Below are 22,283 nucleotides of genomic sequence, written 5' to 3' on the forward strand. Positions count from 1 at the left end.
TGACGCGAACAAAAATGAATGTTTTGTCAAGACTGACATGTTGATACACGAGGTGAACAAAGTTCACAGTCTCACACAAGAGTTTTTCTATTTTCCGATGCACGTGGAAACACATGAAAATCACACGAAAGGCATAATTATCAGCTTTTAGATGAGAAAAAGAAACGTGACTGAGAGATGGAAGGGTTTGACATGGAGTTTGACACGTGACTGAAAACCGTAACACATGACTTCGCCTCCTGTTCAACCCCATGCTTCATACAGCCGCATGACATCGAGTGCAGTACATGACCATGTACTCTGGGCTTCGAATGTGGGAACATGACATGCTGATTCAGCTTTGGAAAAGCTGCTCAGACTTCTAAGAACTGGGTGCATTATAATATGTATCATTTTAGGCCAAAAATGACATAAAGCACAGAAAATAAGTCCAACTTGAAAAATACTGTCCTTCAAAAGCAGATCTAACCTTCAACCTAACTGACGGACTCCTTTTAGAATTGGGGACCTTAAAGATTTGGTTGCATTTTGTTTTGGGGAAGGTTGTTCAAGTGAAAGGATTAGCATGGCCACAGTCATGTCTCATCGCCTCTCATGAAATGTACGAGCTAAATCTGACCCAGCTTCCACAGACGGACTGAATGGAGGAGCACTGGCAACTGGACAATGAACTGAGACTTGACTGTGCTTTCAGAGTGTTTCCATTGTTTGTTTGGCAGCGTTTACGGTAGTCAAGAGTGAGCTGCCTCTCAGTTCAGCGTGGATGACACTCAGCAGGTCGCTGCCACTTCACAATCATGCTTTGTCACTGCAAGGACAGACAAAAGCTACTGCTCGCTGATCGGCTGTGACATCAGCTCCTTGCAGAGAGCTGGAGCTCCACATGCATCCTCTGTGTTAAGGACATTCAGTGTGCATCAGTGTAATAGTGTAGTACAGTTCCAGAAAATACTGGACCTAAACTGTTGTTGTTGAGGGTGACTCTGCTCGCTCGTGTCACATCCAGTAACTACCATATTGAAAATCAATAGCAGGCCGCACACTGCTGTGTGTGTGCAAACATACGCTTTCGGAATCTGACATATAATACTCATATGGCTGTTACATCACCAAACACGTTGATAAGGTAAAGTCATGAAAGGTGATAGGCAATATATGATAAAGAACTGAAGAATATGCGGAGGACATCGAAGCAGTTTAGCTGAGAGGATGAAAATAGCGTCTCCTTTGACTGTTTGTATTTGTTTGTATAAGTACACAAAAGACCACATGTCATTTTGAGTGAAGTTCCCATCTTAGCATATATGAACAAGTGCTGAAGTGTGTGTGCTGTTCTGGAAACAAATGTGATGGGAAGTTGTCTGCTTCGAAACCTCCTGCTCAACACTTTTGCCAAAGCAGCTGCTCCCTCTGCTGTAAATGTGCCTCTACTGCATCCACCAGACGGAGCAAATTTCACTTAAACAAAACACTAAATTACAAATCATGGAGAAAGAGGAACAGAAAACAATCGTATGAATTTTCTCATTGCTATATCCAGTTTGTGGGAATATTTGAAAATGATGGCATATATGCTTTCACAAACACCAATTCTTCAAAATGGAGGATTCAAAGGATAAAAGAAATTCCAAGTAAATGTGAATAGATAGAATATGAAGCAGTGAATCTGACACATTCCAACTTCAACATCAGCCTCAGACACGAATGATGTGTTTCACATGGAGTGAGCAAACATGTGATAAAAACAGCTTACTCATAAAGCAGAATATAAAACATACAAAGACCAATCAAATAAGGAAGAAAAAAGAGCACAGACAATACAACCTCACGATGTATGGATGTAAAAGTTCAGATCAAATTCAAGCGTCAGCAGACAAAACTGCTGTTGGATGATTCCATGTCAGCTCAACCAGAGTTTCCCTCATCAAATTCAGATTTTTTTGCTGTTTTTATACCGAAAGGTGATGCTGTTATATGACAGATACATATCATATGACAGAGAAATCCAAATTATTAGACCCTGGAAGAATTGTTTGCCAAGTCACAGCCACCTTTAATGAGGGAGTTTCAGATTTACAAATTTTCTAAATCACAGAGTGAGGCTTTGGTGTCCATCACTTTGTGTATAGGGACAGATTTGTGTACAGGTCTCTGGTTAGTTGAGAACATTTCAGCTGGATCAACGCCAGATACAAACACCCAAAAATGGATCACAGCAGACTGTGAAAATATTTTAATGATTTCTTTCTTCTTCCAAAAGGCCACTGTTTCAAATAAAATAGCAAGTAAACATTTCCAGCAAATAGGAGTATTATTCTTAAGAATTCTTTGTTGTTTTGAAAACTAATGAAGGTTTGATATAGCAGAAACTGTCCTGAAAAGATGCTCAGTAGTAAAAATGTCAAATTCTGCACACTGACAAATAATCAAAAAAATAAAAAATAAATAAAATCAATGGTGGGTTGAATAAAAAGAAAGAAAAATCAAAGAAATTCCACTGAAGAACAGAAACTGTCTTTTTGTAACTAATGTAAAAAAGAAATGCAGATGTGAACAATTTCAGCTTTTCAAAATAAAAATAAAAAATCCTTTTAAGAAGTTATTCACACAAATTAATGAAATAATCTGCCTATTAAAGAGTATATTCGACCCTTTTTTAAATGTGTTAAAGTTGATCTGTTAAAAATTTGTGTTGAAAAACATTAAGGAAAGACGGGGTTACATTTTATAACTTAGAAATATAGCAGGAAAAGCTCCTCATTTAATCTAATACTTAGTGTTTATTTTTGGATCATTCGTATTTTCAAATCTTATGATCAAATATGCGAATGACAATCTATATAATCACATCGAAACGTTTCTTTCTTAAAATTCACCATGATAAAACACCTGAATAATATTTAACTTGAAAGAGTTATACCAGACGGTTTAAACGGTGCAGTTTTTCACAGATAAGTCTACAACAACATAAACTACAACAAACTCTTCACAACACCAACCAAAACCACAACAACACGATGTGTTCAGTCAACGTGGAGAAAAGGGAAACCTCAACAGAGGAGGTAAGTTTTTCTAAGCAGAACACAGTTTCCAGAGTTAGGATAAGACTGTGTTTTTATGTGTTACATGTATATTTTTTTGTCTTTCAGGCATTTGAAAAAGTGCAGCCTGAATCTGCTGCCCAACAACGTGGATATGCTCCAAAAAGCAAAAGCAGGAACTGCGACCAGCCCCTCTGGACTCTCACCATCAAGGAGCTCTGCAGGGAGCAAGAAAGACAGAAGATGCCGAATGAGGCCAAGGTAAAGGAGGAGGAAATCCGCTCCTTGAAGGAGAGTCTGCGTCTGCAGCGCAGTGAGACCGAGGAACTCCAAAAACTCTGGAAGGCCGAGAGCGACACACTCAACCGCGTGAAGAGCTCTTTTGACAAAACCATCCAGGAGTGCAGTGCTGAGTGGGAGAATCGGTGGCTCAAAAAGCAAGAGGAGATGGACACCCAGTTTAAAATTTCACTTTAGATGTCTTTACATTTCATGTAGCTACCATCATCTCAGGTCAAGATGACAACATTCATTCTAACCTTCATGAGTAGGTTTTTTTTTTTTTTCTTGTGTCCAACAAGCAGTTGCCTAATACTCACCAACATCCTACATTTCCCATGATGCAACTTTTTAAACAGCTTCTCTGACGCTCACCCATACACCCTTTAAAAACCGCCTTTACTCCGGGTGAGTGCGACCACAGGAACACGAGAAGCCAAAGAGAGCACACTCTGCAGACAGTAAACAGGGGTCTATTTTATTTTGAACGAGTCTTTTAATTAATGCATTTCAAGTACTCCAAAAAATTACATCTCTTTGCACAATACAATTTGAAATTTATCCCTTTTTTTTTTCTTTTTTTCTTTTAGTAAAAATGTTCAAAGTGAACAAAAATTTCGGATACTGTATAAAACACAGTGAACATTAAAATCAGACAGTAGTATTACTTTTTAATCTTGTGTTCTTTCGGCCTACATCACCTACAACATTTCAACTCAATTTTGGACATTTTCAGTGCACGTTTATCTAAAAACTTTTACCAAGACTAGGAAATTAAAAAGAAAAGTAAATTTACAGGCATTTTTCTTCTGCTCTTCTAGCCAAACCATGCCACAGGATAAGAAAGACAAAAATGAGAATGAAACATTAACTCCATCACACTGAAATGTTCTTTTTTTTCTTTTCTTTTCTTTTTTTTTTCTTCTCTCCACGGATGGCGGTGAAAAGCATAAGCAAATTGCAGATCAACTAGCACATATAAGAACATAAATAACTTAAGAGGAGAGGAAAGTTTGTCACATTTGAACATTTTTGAGTTACTCTAGGGGGAAAAAATTTAAAAAAGAAAGAATAAAAGAAAAAGAATGTATCAAAATGGAATTTTCGTTTTTTAAACAAAATGCAAATATTTTTTCCCAAGTACTGTACAAGTTTACAGGGTAAATTCTTCAGAACAAACAGGTGTGACGTGGGCCGGGAGATGAAATTTATAAAAAAAGAAAAAAAAGAAAAAGCGCTCCATTTTTGTACAGACATGAGAAGTTACAGCAACTGCCAACCTGTCCAAATCTTCTGCATCGCGCAAGAAACTGGGAGGCGTGTTCGTCCCCACGTCCCCTCCAGAGCGCACGTGTTGCTATGAAACCCACCGGGACAGTGTTGTTAAGATCAACAGTTACGATTAGTGTTGCATGCATCTATAAATAACAGTGCCGAGATGAAATAAAGTCAGAGCACGGACAACTTCTCCTCGCAAAGCTACTTATGCAAAACGTGTGTTGTGCTTCACTGTTTCTCCCCCCTGCGCAGAGGCGCTCCGTGGGCGAAATGTCACAGCATTTTGCACCATATTATTACAGTTACCAGTTAGAGTTTGGTTGTTATTTTTTTCTAAAATGCCCCTTTGCTGCAGCAAAAGGGGAGGAAGAAAACACCTGAGGTCACACAATTCCACAAAAAAAAAAAAAAAACAATCACATCCTTCCATTCATTCATTCCCTTCCAGGTGCTTCCTGTATTTCAGAAAACCTGTGCGCAAAGATTCACTCTGCAAAGATTTATGGCACTCTGATGTAAACATCCTGCACTCGTGAGCTCTTTAGGGGATTCGGTGCTCAATGAGATGAGACTGGGAGTTTGCTGCCGGAGGTGGGTGGGTGGGTGGGTGGGGGGGGGGGGGGGGGTTAGTGAGGGAAAAACAAAATACACAGATCAAACTGCTGCTCGTCTCCCGTGGTAGCAGCGAACACACTGAGGAATAGGTTTAGCGAATACTGCTGCGTTGCACTTCTCTTCCGGGCTGCTTTGAGACAAACACTAACAGCTGTCAAAGTAAATAGTGTTGGGTGACGTACAATTATTACAGACCTCGGTCAATTAATAGTCACATTTAATAAATGTGTCTGCATGCCCACATTGAAAAGTTCCTAAATTTGCTATCTGAAGAATAATAGAATGACTTAAGTTTATATGTTTTTTTTTTTTTAGTCATTTTAAAAATTTATTTCCACACTCATGTAAACTAACTCCGTAACATGACACACTTTCTCGCTCCTACACTAGTCCGCTGCGGCCTTCGCTTTTCCTCGTCTTCATATCCGAACATCATCAGTTTCAGTTAGTGGTTTTTTTCATTCTTCATCATCAAAAACCAAAAATCGCCAACAGGGAGGAAACCCCGCGCCAAACTAGGTGATCCTCCCCCTTCTGTTCCCATGATGCTATACGAAATCTAGTTGTTAGCTCGTTACACAACATGACGTTAGCTAGACAATTAATTCAGTTTTTAAAAAAAAGAAAAGAAGAAAAGATGGGGAAAAAAAAAAAAAAAAAAAGGACTTTGAACAGAACGGGCTGAAAAAGTGAGATATGACAGCCCCGATGTTCAAATCAAAATCAACGTCTGGCTATCTAATAAAACTGTGAGTTCCACCTGACTGGACTATGAAGAGAACTCAACAGCAACGTCCAAGGTAGTCGTGACAACCATCGCTCCTTCATTTATGTGTTAAGAATCCTGAGAGCACTAACCAAAAAAAAAAAGAAAAAAAAAAGTGAAGAATTACACATTTACAGTAGAAGAAATAGTTTGTTTTCACTTATGATACACTAAATATTTACAGTCACATGCAGAAGACCGTCTGCTCGGGAGACCGGAGCCTGTGTCTTTTGCCGTTTCGACATGTGTGAATCACAAAAGTGCCGCAAATCCCCCACTGAGTGTCTCTCGTTTTTCCTGGCTAAAATGGCGAGAGAAAAAGCACAGAACAATTCACCAGCAGCCACGGGCTTGTCACTCAAAGAAGACGTTGCATTAGAACGAAAATCACATCACAGAATGTACTAAAGCTACACATGATTCCTTAACTCCTTGGCACTCCTTAAAAGAAAAAAAGAAAGAGAGAAAAAAAAAGAAGAAGATGGAAAACGATGCTAGATCGCACTGCATTGGAAATGGCTGATGGTCGAGTCTACTCCACAAAGAGCCAATCTTGTTGCTGGATGGTGTTTTCTCCTCTTCGCGTGTCTGTTTTGTCAGTAGATGGAGGATATGACGATGAGTAACAACCATGTCAGGCTTTTCTTTGGATGGAGTGACGCTTTTGTTTCCCTCTGTAGGCACAAGGAGGAGCCAAGGCATTGGGGGGAGGGGGGCTGGGTGCAGGGACTCAGCGTCTCATCTGGCCCATCTGATAGTTCTCTCTGGGCTGACGGTGGTGCCTCTGGGGTTGGGCCTGCCGCTGAGGCTGTCCCCGGGCTTGCCGCTGACCGCCGTGGCCGCCGTGCTGGTGAGAGTGCGGGTGCTGGGACTGCTGCTGCACCTGGGAGTTGGCATGCTGCTGCGCTCGTCGTCTCTTCAGAGTGCCTGTCAGAAAAAAAACAACCTTTAACTCCCCAAACAATGTGTAGCATTTGCATTAAGCTTGTTTGCTTTTGACTAATCGTTGTGGAAGCCATATGTTTTTAGAAAGAAAAGCAAGGCAAAGTTCATATTATGCCATCTTCTTTTAGGAATTACTATCAGAAGTACTTTGACTGCTTACACATAAAAGGACGCGGGCAGCTCACTGTTGTGGAGTCAGCTGAAACTATGCAGGGAGACAAACAGGAGGAGCAGTTCTGGAGACTTTTCCACAGAAAGTAATGTCGCTTTGTCTGATTTCTGCTCACAGACTAGGGCAGGGCGGCATATCGACTTTTAAAATTCATTCCAGTATTCAATTACTCATTTTCAAACAAGGTATGAAATTGCCCCATAAGATTTATCCCCGTATGATTTAACACTGTATGCGTCTGCCTGTGAGTATTTCATACATCTTTCCCTCTGTGCCCGTCGGCTAAAAGCAGCACTAAACTCCTCGTTGCTGTGAACAGCAACTCCATCTGTGGAAAAAAGCCACCACATCATCCAAATTCTCCCCCCCCCCACGCGTCTTTCTGACCAAGAAACCAGCAGCTCTGTCCACTTGGAACACCCCCCCCCCCCACAAACACTAAAACTCCTCCTGGTCGACCAGCAGTCACATTTTAAGGCAAATGTAAGGCAAAAAAACAGACATTTAGCCCAATTCGTATAAAACCCTAGTATATAATCATATGTTGCCATTGAGCCTAGAAATACCAAGATAAGAATTTTGGTTCATGTCGCCCAGCCTCATCACAGACACAGAAAGACTGCGGGGAGGGGCAGTGCAGAGAGGGAGAGGAGATAAATACACTCGCAAGCACAGCCCTGCAACATCAGACTGCACTGATACAAATGTTATTGTTTAAAAAAAAAAAAAATGCCTTATTGACTTTTTGATTTATAACTAGCGATGCACCGATACCGTGTGCGTGTACTCGTACTCAGTATTCATTAAAGTGTTCCGATACTACAGAACCGATACCAGTGTGACAAGAGCTTCATTTTCCTGCAATGTGTTTGTGAAAGTTAAAATGTTAAAACAATATGTTGCACTAAGAGTAGTTTTATATTACTAAAATGCACAAAGTGCAGTTGTATATTTGGGTTGAATATGTCTAAAGAAAATAAAATGTGTTAAAATAATAAAATAAAATTGCACTTGTACTTGGTTTTAAAAAATGTGGTATCTGTGATTCACTATTTATCACAAAGTCCTATTGCAATGCCAACCGACATCTATAAACACCACAGTAAACAGGGCTTTTAAACTCCAGCTAGTGACATTAAAACATAACACTGCTGTGTATAAATGAAGTTCTAACAATGATTGTGAAAGCTGCTCTAAGGAGCACACGGAGCGGGGTTCATAACCTCAAGACTGCCGTTTGTAATGACATGCACAAACACCAACTGCTAATGCTAAGACATCGAGCTGCAAGGAAAACCGCATGAATACGTCTCCTTCCACTGTGGACCTTAACAGAAGGTCTGAATAAAACAAATCCGTTCTGCGAACAAATGAAAGTTGAACCGACTGTTTACTGGGACAAACCCTGAAATGGCATCAAAAAGAGGTCAAAAAGAGTTTGAGTTATTACTTCAGGGACAAGTCTGAAAAAGTCTGGACTCTTCATTAATTTGGTTGCAAGATGAAGTGTGAGTGTGAGAAAAGCCAAAGAAAAGAATTGATCGAAGATCATTGTGCACACTCGGACATCGGTGTACGTATGTGTGTGTAGTTATAAGACCCACAATGTGGCAGTAAGAGCGACTTCAATCTGTGCAAATCCACAAAGCTCAATTGGTGTTAAATTTTGGCCGATTTCACTCTACTAGTTGAAGCCTGAAACCTGTTCTGAAATACTGTGTCCATAGTATTCCTTACTGAACACTGCTTGTTGTTGATGATGTAATCGTTTAAGCTTCTTCCTCCTCAGAATATCTTCCGGTTTCATTTTTCTGTTCACGTGAGGACGCAACGGACACAAACTTACTAAAAACTGCTTTGGGGTACAGACGTGAAGGCTAAACGTTCTCTTGCAAATTTCTTTTTGGATGACTGGACTCACCTGGAAGTGGTTTGGGAGGCGGAAGTTTAGGGTTGCTGCTCGGTGTGTGCACGCTACAGATCTTAATGAAACCAGCCATGAGCATGATGAGGGCAATGCCCATCAACAGCACTGCCCACCAATGAGCCTAGCAGGAGGAGAATCGAGCACAAATCAAATGCAATCAATCCAAAAAACACCCCATAATAACGACATGTCCAGTTTCAACCAAGAGATGGATGCATACCACAATCCACTCTGCAATGTTCTCATAGAGCTCTGGGTTGAAGATGGCCTTCTTTAGCCTGGCAAGGGGTCCGTCTGCGTCCACCAGTCGGCACTTCATGAAGACGTCACAGTAGCCCTTGAAATCGTTGCAAGGTGAGCCGGCTGGCAGCGTGGTTACTTTCTTATTGAAGAAACGAGTCAGGCGCTCCGACCCTGTGCTGCTGCACGTGTTGGGGTTCACTGTGGAGACAAAAAAAAACGTGAGCACGTTGAATCAAAAAGTATGTAGCAAAAGCCGAGAAAAAGGAAGAGGACTGACTCTTCTCCATGCAACAAACATGACAAAGCTCCGTCTCATCCTTGCCGTCTTGGCTGGCGCAGGTGCACGCCTCGAGCCCATACTTCTCACAGATGGAACCGGAGCAGCCCTGTGGGGGAGGCGGATGAGGACAGACGATATTAGACACTGGCTGGTACGAGCATGTCGCTGTAACAATCAAACCATTCAGGTGTGAAGTCTTGGGCCGCTCACCCCGTTCAGGCAGACTTGAGTTTCTCCGTGGCAAGCGGTGAAGTTGGCCTTGGGTTCAGATGTGGGGCACTGGGCACTGACTCCGTTACACATGCCCTGGTGAGCGCACTCAGACTCTTCTCTGCACTTCTCATTGCGACCCTTGTGAGAGCACTCAAAAGTACAACAAGGACCCTGGCTGGGGCTGACGAGAAAGACGCAAGTGTGGAGTCAAGACTTGTTACACATGAGCTGGCAGATCCAATTTGTCAGGCACACAGAAACCGTAACAAGTAACAAGTAACAAGGACACCTACCTGCAGACTTTGTTGGGCTTTAATTTACACTTCTTGTTGTCTGGCTGGTTGGCGTCATAGCAGCACAGATCTCTGCACTGGTCACTGTAGCCACAGTCACACTCCTCCCCGGGCTCGACCAGGCCGTTACCACAGATGGGCTGGCCGGACTCTATTGGAAGGGAGGAAAATGAATTGCATTTAATGCTAAATGTTAACAAGAGGTCAGATGCTGACAACCAAAAGCTTGTTAGAAAATGGAACGAACATAGTTTTTGAAGAGGATTAGCGACTCAAACACACAGTCGAGAGCGTCCAATAAAACAAATTAAAAAGGAAAAAAAACAAAAAACATCCAAACAGTCAGTTTGTTGGTGAAAGAGGAGGAACATCAGGCAGTGCAGCTGTGACAGGACAGTTTTTGGAGGCCTGCCCATTTTCCAGTCAGCCAAGCGGAAGACAGTTTTTTAGCTTTTAGGCGCCTTAACCTCAAGCGAATTTTAAACATCTTTTTGTACTGCTACCGACTTGAAAGTCATGACAAGTGTGCCAAGTAATCTGCATTAAAAACAAACAAACAAACAAACAAGACAGGCACACTTGTACAATCTGCAAATCTGAGAACAACAACCATAAAAAGAACAATAGGAGGGGCAACACCTCTGAATACCTCAGATTTTGACATGAGGAGCTTGAAGAATCTATCACTATTATGCAGACTGTCCTTTGTGGGTAAATGTCATTCATATTTTCATGGGAGTCAACATCAACTTGATGATATCCTGACAGATGTCACAGGGGACGTCAGAAAAGAACAAACTAAACTGATCCCGTCAGCTAATTGTAGCTTTTTTGGTCATATATCATGTTAATTCAATGTGTGATGAGTGATAGTCTACACATAAAGTGTTTACTACATCATCAATTAGCTCACACAAAAGCCATGTAGAGGTAGAGAGAGATAGTCCGAAGTAGCAAACGGGATATTAACAAAAGTGCGTGATTCAACTTTGATCCACTCTGACTGCAAAGAATGCGGAGCAGTTCACACGAGGGTCAGCGGAAACGAGTGCAAACGTACCGACAAAACAGTTGCCTCTCTTCTTCTCCAGCACCTGGCTGATGTTACGAACGCTGCAGGTGGAGAATTTATTGTTGTTGAGTTTGTCTCCTGATGTGGCTCTTGCATACATGATGTAATTGCCCTTTTCCTTCATGTCTTGGCTTTTGGATTCTCCCGGGGTGCACTCGGATCCGGAGTCATGCTTTTAGTAGAGAAAAAGAGGAAGGGATAAGAGTGGCAAGCCGACGCATTTTATTAATCACGCAACAAACGCGGCATGTATAATTAACTTACCGGGGAGCCAAAGTTGTGTCCTACTTCGTGTGCAAAAGTAATATGAGAGACTTTCGGAGGCACGTGGGAGGCATAGTTTTGTACGGTGATTATACCCGTGTTCAGAGACTTCTTTTTTCCATCAGAGTACAGCTTGCTTTTTTCACAGATGCCTCCAGAGCTCCCTTGGAAGGAAAAGCACAAGTTGGAACAAACCTTGCTCAAAAGTACAGCCACGAAAACATTGAGGTTTTCACTCATTAGAGAGGGAGAATGCAATGTGCTTAATTGCAATTATTCAAATATTACCCAGCCGACATCGCACCTTACTTGAAAACATAATTCATCAAAACGTTCACATGCGGAATGCAAATTCTGTTTGACATTGCTGGAAAAAGACTCGTGACCTCCCATAGTGGAAGGATTTCAACAGAGAAGTGTTTTATGGTTAAGCTTCAAACAGTGAGGCAAAGAAAATGTCTTCATGACTTTTTCCTTCTAGTAAATCAGCAACACTGCAACTAAGGCCTTAATGATAACCTTTGGGAATCCTCACATATATACATGTTGGATTTGATAGCTGAATAAGTCACTATTTGCATTTCCAAAATTTACAGACACTGGTACTTATTATGGCTGAATGTGCCCCAAAAAAAGAGGGAATATTCTTTAAGATTCAGTCAAGATAGGTTTACGGTATAGTAATACAACTGTGTGCTGATGGCAAGGGGGTCTTTCAGTACCTGAGGGGGCTCCCACCCAGGCCAATCCTAACACCCCGTCATCAAAATCTCTGTCGGTGAACACGTAAGCCAAACAGTAGTCATCGTGGTTCTGCTCCGAGTTCAGCTCCAAAAACTTCTCCACTCCGATGTTGGCGAAGCGGAAAGGGTTGGACCGGTCTCTCTCATCGCTGGTTGTGTTTATCTACGCCGGAGTAAGAGGAGGTGTTCAGGTGGAGGATGGGGAACCAAGACTGTGACATGAACTTAACGGCAGCCTCTCAGCACAGGACTCACCCTGATCCTTTTCACCATGAAGCTGATGTTGCGGATCCCAACAAAGTCTGTGCCCTGATAGATGGCATCGATGGCCTTGACGTGACTGGAGATCTAAAATAGACACACACACACACACACACACACACACACACAGACAGAACACACACGCTGAGCTTCAGGGCAAAGGTGTGAACAGCCTGTTGACCCAATAAAAAGCATTTCACAGTCACTCAATTGATACCATGTGCAACTATAACATTGTGAATACTGAATGTACACGTAAAAATGACATATGCAGTTTAATTCATTCCGAAAACAGGAGTTCACCAAGCAGAAAAGTTTTTGAAAATGTACACTGTCTGGCCAAAAAGAAAGACTGAACCAGACTGAACTATGCAAATGAGTAAGAGCCTTTCATTGGAAATTAATGTTTTAGTCGGGAAGACAGTTATCTAACCCTAACTGACGCAGTGACAACCATGTCGGACAACACGTACTGTGGCTGTAGAGAAGATGTTACTTTGTTTCAGAAAGATCATTTTACTGTATTAACAGCATCAAGCCAACAAAACGCCTAAAGAGATTGCAGAAACTACTAATACCGGGTTTAGAACTGTTCAACGCATGATTGAAACCTGCACGGGGAGTGGCGAGCCCCCAGCGTTTGTGATCTGCACTCACTTAAACGTTTGGTGGGATTGATTTAGAAGAAAATCAACAATCGAACTCACCGTGCTGTTTAACCGTAAAATAAGAGCATTTCCACACGCATGATGCAGGGTAGTAAAGGTATTGGAACCAAACAGCTGTGTAGCCTTATCAGTGAGGTTAATTGTGAGAAAAAATAAAATAAAAAAACAAGAGGCTTCAGTTTGTTGGGGTGCATAAAGACAGTTGAAGGTATCAAGGTAAGAAGAGCAGCAGATGGAGCGCTGCACCGGTCTAGGTTCATCAACGTTATGTCCCCCCCCCCCCCAAAAAAAAGAATCAGAGCTGACTTCCTGAATAAACAAACTGAACAGATTTGTTTTCCCTCGCGACATGGGTATATTCCGAGATGACATGTCAGGATTCATCAGGCTCAAATTATGACGAGTTAAGGGAGGATGAGACATCATTTTCACACACGGATTGGTCACCACAGAGATCAGACTTTGGCCCCATCCACACGTAGCCGGGTATCTGCTAAAACGAATATATTTTTCTACGTTTGGACCTGTCATCCACATGAAAACGCATAAAAACGCATCGTAAACGAATGTTTTTAAAAACTCCGGGCAAAGTGAAGATTTTTCAAAACTCCGTTTATGCAGCTGCGTGTAGACAGAGATAACCGGAGTTTTGCGTTTTTGAACGTCACAATATGCGCCAAAACAACCACAAATCTGCTTTAAAGTCTAAAGTGCGACCTTTGTTCACTGAAGAAGCATGGATGTCTTGAGAACTGTGGTGGTTATTATTGTGCAGGCGCTGTTTACTGCCTTGATTTTACACGCCCAAGTCGTACTCCTCACTCCTGTCGCTGTCGGAATTATTACGTCCTCATTAGGGGCAGTCCACTGTCATGCGATCACCTGTCAGTGTGCTCAAAAAAGTTGCGTGCACACTTTATTATTTAGCTGACGAGGGCAGATTTGCGCAAAACAGCAAATGCATTTGGGTTGTCAAGACAGGTGAAAACGCAGATGTTCAGTTATGTGTGGAAGGTGTTTTTTTCGAAAACGAGGTAATGTGGATACAAATTATTTTATAAACGGAGGGGGGGAAACATTCGGTTTTAAAAATACCCGGCTACGTGTGTACATAGCCTTTAACTCCATAGAAAATCTTCGGTGTGTGCTGGCGACGGCTTGACGCGGCGGACTGAGTCGCCCATCACCAATAAAAGATCTTCGCGAAAGAGTAATGCAAGTCCAGATGGAAGTGAATGCTGCGACATTGCATAAGCTTGGTGAATGCACGCTGTAATACACAGGACTGTGTATTATTGTAATAATAATAATAATGTAAAATTGTAATATTATTGTAATAATACACAGTGCTGAATGGACTGAGTGAGAATATGTGCATTACCTGAGCTATGACAGCTTCCCTGGTCTTGTAGTACTTGTAGAAGAGGTGGTCAGTCTGAATGAAAAGCTGGCAGGTGTTTTTCTCAGCCTGGGCCATCCTCTTCTTTCTTAGCAGCACAGGGTCATTAAAGTCAGCCTCAGTGTGGAGGTCCTGGTGTGAGAGGCACATGTGAGGGAGAGCACAACGTAGGTGGTTCAATAACACATACACACACACTCATATATATATATATATATATATATATATATATATATGCGCATTTTCAGCCAAACACTGAGTAAATAAATTATGTAAGGCATTCTAAGGCATGGTTCTCAAGCTGCAGTATGCTCATGAACTGGATGTCTGCAGGGACCATGTACTTTCTCTGTCATTTACAAGATTAGGAACATTTATAGTTTTATATTACAATGAGACAAGCTGATACATTTGAGATTTGAATCTAGCAGTCATGCATAAGCCACACATGCACAATAGTAACTCATGTTGTACAGAATCAAACCGGAAAGAAACGGCATCAAATACCAAAGAAAACAGCCATTCAGAGTGTCATCTGTGGCTGCCATCTGGGTTTGGATACGGATTAAAATACTTGGTGTAGTGAGCGGAGCACATTTTATTGAGTTTTTTTTCCCTTAATTGTTGTAAAATTAGTTGCATTAGTGGTTTCTGAAAGACTTTACACTTGGGCCTTTGACTTGAATGTAATGATAATGAACATGTGAGGGACTAAATATATAAAATGATAAGAAAATAAATCTGAGCAATTCACATCCAAGTGATACATAAATATCTATTAAAAAAAATGTATATATAAATACAAATATAAATTAAAATGTTAAATATTGTTGTTATCATGTCATCTGTCTTTGTATTTCTCCATTTATTCTTTAATTTCTAGATATCTCCTTATTTATTTTTTCACAGATTCATTCTTTTTTGCGACTCCAATTCGGCTCATTTTAAGTGAGTGAGCTGAAACTTTCCTCATTTCAAGGAGAACTATGAGGCCTTTAGCAGGTAAATAATGCTTACTTTCAACTTTTTAAAAGACAGAGTGGATGGTGACTTTATATCTTCTGTATGTAATCTTACCTTTTACAAAGAAATCAAGAAGATTTCACCAATGATGAGTGTTAGCTGTGACAGTGCTGGATTCCCTGTATGTTTCACTAGTTAACAATACAGTAGTTAAAATTAATTAGATTGAATATTATAAGTTGATAACTTCCAGAGATATGTTATATTTGTAATATTTCGGGGCTTTAAGATTCACATTTCAAACAAAGACACTGACGTTGCATTCACGGGTATGTATGACCTTGACCAAGTAAGATTTGTCTTAAAAATTTGTCCTAAAATGATTTTATTTTTTCTAACCCGGTCAGATCTTATTGTGGTGTGTTGTGAATTCACCTTGGTTGGCTCATATGAGGAGGAGGCCTGGTACTTCTTCATTCTTTCAAACACGGAGCTATCAGCACAGCCTCCCTGTGGGCCGTACTTGTGTGGATAGTCTGAGTGACAGAGGCAGACAACACTGTTTGGATTACGGAGACAATGATAGCTACTTAACCCACTGAGGCGCTCTATTCCTGGCGCTATTCACGATCAGCTAATGGAAGTACTTACACACCACTTGAGCCTAGCTTTGCTGTGTGAGCTGTTACTTTCCTGTCGCTCTCATTAGCGATTCCTCTCACAATCCTGTTAAATTTGCCCCTCAGCCACATGTCATGTGTATACGGATGATTTGAAATTACAGGGTGCTGGTGTGGTGAAGTGTACTCTGCACTCAGTATTGGTAGCAACACTGTGTAGACTGCATAAATCAGCCAGTTGCCTGAGAGAAAGATGGTGTTACTCGGCTAATGAGTACCTTGGGTATTTGTGTTTCTTAGAGGGGCAATCACGTCAATCTGCCTCCATCAGCTCAGCTGCCCTCACCTTGCACTTTCCCGGTCACATGTATATATACGCATGCATCAAATCACACATGCTCAATGATGAAAGAAAGTCGCCTGTCAAAGTATTTGTGTCTGTGAAGTTGCTATGGACTCACGTATATCATCTTCATGGTAGATGACAGAGTGGAAGGGTACGTCTTTGCCCTCCAGGTACCTCTCGACAGGCTCCACATAGTAAGTGCCATGGTAGCTTTGTATAAAGCCCTCAAACTTACCATCCACAATGGAGCCATGAGTTTGGGTACCTTTCTCACCTGAGAATACAAAGACAGCAGTTTGTTTTAGAGGACTCAGGATCGGGTTTTCATATCACACCATCACAAAAACACTCCACTATTCAACGTCCTGAAATGTAACGTGCAGTAAGAGATTATAACAAGTCTCCTGGAACAAGGGTCTTACCATAGATTTCTCCGGTGTATATATGAGAGGTATCGTATGGGATCTCGTTTCCTGAAACCTCCACCTTCAAATCTTGGGCAAACAAGGAGGTATCCCTCTTCATTCGTAAATTAAAATGCCTGAAATGACACGGTGTTACACTGTGGGTGACATGACTGCCAGGATTTCTTCTGTTAAAGAGTGTGAGGCTACAGATTTAGATGAGAATCTGAGTTTGGGCTCACTTTGCAAAAGAGGCTACATTTACCCCTCCACCGGGAGAAGGGAAATACAAATGAGAGTGGACGGGGAGGGTGAAAACAAGAGCACTGGCGGGGAGAAAACACCTAAGGAGGAAACAGCATGCTTCACTTTGTAAAACAGCTAAGAGAAAATTAATCTTTAAAGCATCTTGAAACAATGCGGTTTTGTGCTGATCAGACATATGGCAGGGAAACGAAAACAGTAAACGTTTGGGTTCATGTAACACCCACACAGAGCTTTTATTGTACTCTTGTATTGTCTACAAGTTACTGTTATGCAAGTTAATGCACTAGACCTAAATTAAATGAGGGAAAACACGAGGTCTTTGTAAAACTGAGACTTGATATTATGACTAACAATCAAGCCCATAATATATATATATACACACACACACACACACACACACACACACACACACACACACACACACACCGCTAAGTGAATCCCTGTTGTTTTCTGCAACATAATCTCATGGGGAAAAAGTACAATGTACAATCCGTCCAGGGTATGATGTTAATACAGCGTTAATACTGAGCAGGAAGTGATAAAGTGATCATAGAGATTCCCAAAATAATTAACCAAATCACGGTTGACTCGCATATGAACACGTACATGAAAATATCATATCATATCATATCATATCATATCATATCATATCCACCATTTCATGCCATCAACGCGAACACCGCACACGGGTGTACGTGCTGATTCTCATCGAGGATGTTTTGGTCAGGGCAACAAAAATAGGAGGCTCTGACACCGACAGCCACAACTGCGGGACAAAAAGCGATAAGACTGATTTATTTATTTATTTATTTTTATTCTCTGCCCCACTGTGTGAGGCTGACTTCCACAGTACAATGAAGGTAGCAAACTAGTTTGAGAGTTGCGATCATCAGGAACTATGGTTCAATACCGCCTGTTGGATACAGTGTAAAGCCATCTGTTCATATTGTTGTTGTGACACTCCTTTGGGAGGCAGAGGTCAGGACCGGTAAGTCTTAGTCCTCAGAATGTGGGTATAAACCCAATATTACAGGCAGTGGGATAGGCTGTTATGGCGAGCGGAGCCGCATTTTGAAAAATCTGTTGAAACTGGCACTTTTGGTATAAAAAGTGTATAACAGAGACCTGGTTTCCTGAGCAACGCAAGAAAATAAAAAGGCTCCGGCCTTTTTTAGACGAAATCGTTATCAACTCCAAAAAGGTCAATTGGTTTGATAGGTACATAGGCAGCCCCATCATAAAATTCGGATCATATTTCATATTAAACACAGTGATTTCTGAAGTGTACTTTTGGCTTCATCTCCTCACTCCTGTGCCTCCTACCCAGTAACTGCTAAGGAGCTCTCACAGTCGTGAGAACGCATATCCAGCAGACAATCTCTAACAGTAAAGTGTCCATTCTCCACTCTTTTGTGTGCAAGTGTGAAAACACACTTTAGTATCGCTTTTTCTTTTAATTCTGTGCAAACGCATCAATGTTCTTATCTTTCACACCGACTCATAAGGGAAGCCTTTGATGCCCCCAAACATGGCGGTTTAGCATTAAAATGATCTAAATAAATACAGGAGTCACACAAGACGACTTTAAACAACAAGATGAACAGGGAGTCCTGCAGCAGATGGCATGGCCACAACAGGACCTTGATCTAACCGTCGCTGAGTCACTCTGGGAGACAGAAGCAACTGAAACAGACTAAAAACCTCAGATAATCGTGGCGATTCTTCGAGATGCACAAAAACTGCCTTCCCGCTAAATACTTTCAAAAACCGATGGGGTTTTAAAGGGAAAATTTCGTGAACCGACAGAAGCCTTTCGTGGCATCATTTTTAAAGCATCTTCACATCAATTTCGGTGCCTAAAATGTCTGCAAAGACTGCTGCATTCAGTTCATTTTGTTCAAATCAACAAAGGAAAAGTTTGAACTAAATGTGAACATCGTGAGGTGTCTCTCTGGCTTTGTCAGTAATTCAGACAGCAAAAGCTGACAGTTTCCTCCTTTTCAAAGGAAGAGGCATCTTCCTTCCGTGTGTTTGTTTACATGGCTCTTATCATTCCTCCCTATTAAGCAGAATCAGAAGAGCAGGAACTCTCACAGGCAAGAAAACAACCTTTTAAAATTTCCAACCCAGATTGTAGTTAGTTTGTTATGAATTGTAGACACTTTTTATCACAAAATAAAAACCACCTCTGTGAAAGAACCTTATGGATTCATCTATCTTCCATATTCAGAATGTCAACTCAGAGTTGCTGTGTACAGAAATACACTTTCAATACTTTATTCATCACGACAAACACGTTCGCATTTCTACTTCATTTAACTTGATTATATTCAAGATTGTGGGAATCAGATCAACCTCACGTCTTAACCGAAACCAACTTATTTCAAGCAAGAATTTATCTGCGAGTGCAATCTTCAGAGCTCAAGCGCGTGCATTTAGGTAGCGCGTTTTGTCCCATCATTAATCTTAAACCCCAAATTATCAAGATACGATCGCATAACAAAAAGAGAAGCAGCAAATCTGCACCACTCAGAGGACAGAACTGATGAATTCCCTTTTTTCCTGGCATTAAACCAACCGATGAATCATTTGGCTCCAACTGAGACAGGAAAAGAAAAACAACAAAAAAAAAAAACAAAGCGCACAAGCAAAATCTATGTTCACCTCAGAGCTGATATGCAGTGATGTCCACGAGCAATTTTGTCATTTTCAGAAACAGGATGGAAAACAGATATTAATCAAACTGGAAATCCCTGCAACTGGTAACTCAAGCCTTTACTGACAAACAATATAGGTATAAAGGGATCATTTGAAAAAAACAAAACACGTTAGTATAGAGACCAGCACATCTTCACATTAGATCAGTATCATTAAAAAGAAGGTTGAAACCCAGGCACCGTATGGCTCAACTGGTTAAGCAGGCGCCCCCAAGTACAGAGGCAGTAGTTCCTTGACACAGGCGGCCTGGGTTTAAGAGCTGAGCTGAGCTGAGGCTCTTTGCTTCCCTCACTTTTCTATCCACATACTCTCAAATAAAGGCCACTGGCAACCAGAAATCTTAAGAAAAAAAAAGACTGCACAAACCTTCCATGGGCATGGAAATCTAAATGAAGAAACTTGTCTTCGTGAGAGAGTGCCCTCTTGACCCTCTGATGCTTGCTGTGTACAAGCTCTGTGTCGTAGGACAGGCCTTCATAGTGGCGGATGTACTTGTTCAGAGGATTCCTATAGTGTCCTGGGAGGAAAGAACAGAGGAACACCTGTTAAACAAAGTGACAGCACTGTCATCCAATGTTTTTTAGAAATTCAGTCGAAGCTGTGTGTGCACAAGTTGCTAAACGAGTGAGTCTATCACGTCACTTAGTCTCAGCAGAAACGGACAGCTTTGGTTTCTGTTTGGTCAAACATCTGCATGAATAACTGAGTCAGCGCATATGTTAGATTGGTCTAGTGGAAGATATCTGACATACATTAATAAAATGATGGAAATGTACAGAAAAACAGTATGGTCTGTGTTTCAACAATGAGATTAATCTATTCAAAGCAAATGAATGCCAGCTTTGAGTCTCCGGCCCAACAACAGCCCCCAGCATCACAGAATAATCACTTTGCCACCAGAGGAGTAGGTGGCGGGTTTCAAGGGAAAAAAAAACAAAGACTCTTAAGCATCTCCACCCATTTCACCAACTATTTCACACTCAAAAGCAGTCCAAACACTCAGTTGTAAGAAAACACATTATTCTCTGTGACGGTGACTTTGTTTTCTGTGCAAACTGAGCGTACTGCAGTATCTATAAGTGGAGATATTCGCCTCATGACATCTATAAAACAAAGGACTGAATGTATTTTCAGTAAAGAGTAGATGCAATCAGGGCTCTCTGGTTGGTAATTATAGTGCCCGAGAGAGCCATAATTTACTGTTGAAAGTAGAGCTATATAACAAAGATGAATAAACAGACCGGGCTTCAGCCACTTCTCTGTTCATGAGCAGTATGAAATATTTAGGTGGTAACATTAAATTTTTCATTGGGGTGACTGTGAGGAGTGAAGGCCATGGCTATAGCGCTGAAATGACTTAATTCCTCAAGCTTAACGAAAAGTAGAAGTGGCAAGCACTCGTGATTCGTACATTTCTGTGGAAAACAAGCCAATGCAAAACGCTAAATTAATACAAAATGCAGGTGCAGTAGTGACAAAAGTTATAATGTAGTAGAAGTAACGAGCGATGCTTTGGACAGCTTCACAAAGGATATTTAAACTGACCGAGCAATGAGACAAATGAGATGTGTGTGAAATTAGATAAATGTTTTAGTTTTTTTTAAATCGTGTAATTGTTTTGGTTTATCATCACAAACTGAAAGCAAAAGGTCAGCACACAGCACTTGGGTGAATGATGCCAATCGTTGCAGTGACAGCCACTTTTCATGTCAAAACCAAACTCACTGAACGACGATTTTTGTCAAAACACCGAATCTAGTCTCAAATCCGTTATGTTGAGGGACGCGAATAAAGTGTGTTAAAACATAAACTGGACAGAGAAAACCCTGGAATTTGTGCAAGCAAAGCCGAAAATTAGAGCGGTACAAAGTGTGTGCACAGAAATGATGCAGATAATATACTGTCAGCGGCTGAGCTGAGATTCTACAAAACTGTAAACGCTAGCGGCTAATGTGTTAGCTAGCACAAAGCTAACAGTCCGTTAGCCCAGTCGGCTTCTCCATCTTCTCATAACAATGGCTGTCGGCGCTGTTCGCACGGTAACAACAAAACCAACTCAAACCCGACCATAATAACGGTGACAACACACACAAATTAGCCAGCAGTATCAGTGCACAACATTCAACTGCATACATCTTCATAGGCTTTTTAGCTACGTATTTTTCACCGGCTTGAAGTAATACGGCAAAAAGGGTGCAGTCCTCTTCATAACAAGCAGGCCCTGCTGATCCCTTCTGTTAGCTAACGGGCTATCGGGATTTCTGCTCCTCTCAGCCGCTGCTTCTTGGATCTCCGCAACCCGCGAGGTTTTCTCTCAAAATGCTTCGACTCACCTTGGGTGTAGTTTAGTAAGTAAACGAAGAGAAAAACTTTAAAGAGAAGCATATGTGGCAAATCCATCGTTAGAGCATTGATACCGTTTTCACTTTATTGTCCTATTTAGATAGGCGCAGACGCCCTGTGTGTTTATTGCAGCTTCCTCTCATCGCCTCCTCAATCTCCAACG

General features: G+C 41.3%; 1 protein-coding gene across 1 annotated transcript; it reads right to left on the minus strand.

Annotated features, from left to right (window-relative positions):
• Positions 1-3,777: 3,777 nt before the first annotated feature.
• LOC142384109 (disintegrin and metalloproteinase domain-containing protein 10-like) lies at positions 3,778-22,279 on the minus strand. Its single transcript, XM_075470073.1, has 16 exons — positions 22,111-22,279; positions 20,144-20,294; positions 16,811-16,929; positions 16,504-16,662; positions 15,858-15,958; positions 14,442-14,591; positions 12,387-12,479; positions 12,111-12,294; positions 11,389-11,552; positions 11,113-11,296; positions 10,053-10,203; positions 9,757-9,940; positions 9,544-9,652; positions 9,244-9,464; positions 9,018-9,144; positions 3,778-6,906 (listed from the first exon to the last, which is right to left on the minus strand). The coding sequence occupies exons 1-16, from the start codon at positions 22,175-22,177 to the stop codon at positions 6,710-6,712; spliced, it is 2,361 nt and encodes a 786-aa protein (XP_075326188.1). The 5' UTR covers positions 22,178-22,279; the 3' UTR covers positions 3,778-6,709.
• Positions 22,280-22,283: the final 4 nt, after the last annotated feature.

Source organism: Odontesthes bonariensis, chromosome 7 (genome assembly GCF_027942865.1).
Source record: "Odontesthes bonariensis isolate fOdoBon6 chromosome 7, fOdoBon6.hap1, whole genome shotgun sequence".
Taxonomy (NCBI): domain Eukaryota; kingdom Metazoa; phylum Chordata; class Actinopteri; order Atheriniformes; family Atherinopsidae; genus Odontesthes; species Odontesthes bonariensis.

Excerpts from the sequence above, each read along its gene's own strand:
- LOC142384109 (XM_075470073.1), bottom strand. The coding sequence starts at position 22,177 with ATGGATTTGCCACATATGCTTCTCTTTAAAGTTTTTCTCTTCGTTTAC. Across the intron at positions 11,297-11,388 it reads GACACAACTTTGGCTCCCCG|CATGACTCCGGATCCGAGTG; the intron begins GTAAGTTAATTA and ends CTCTACTAAAAG. Across the intron at positions 9,465-9,543 it reads TGTTTGTTGCATGGAGAAGA|TGAACCCCAACACGTGCAGC; the intron begins GTCAGTCCTCTT and ends TTGTCTCCACAG.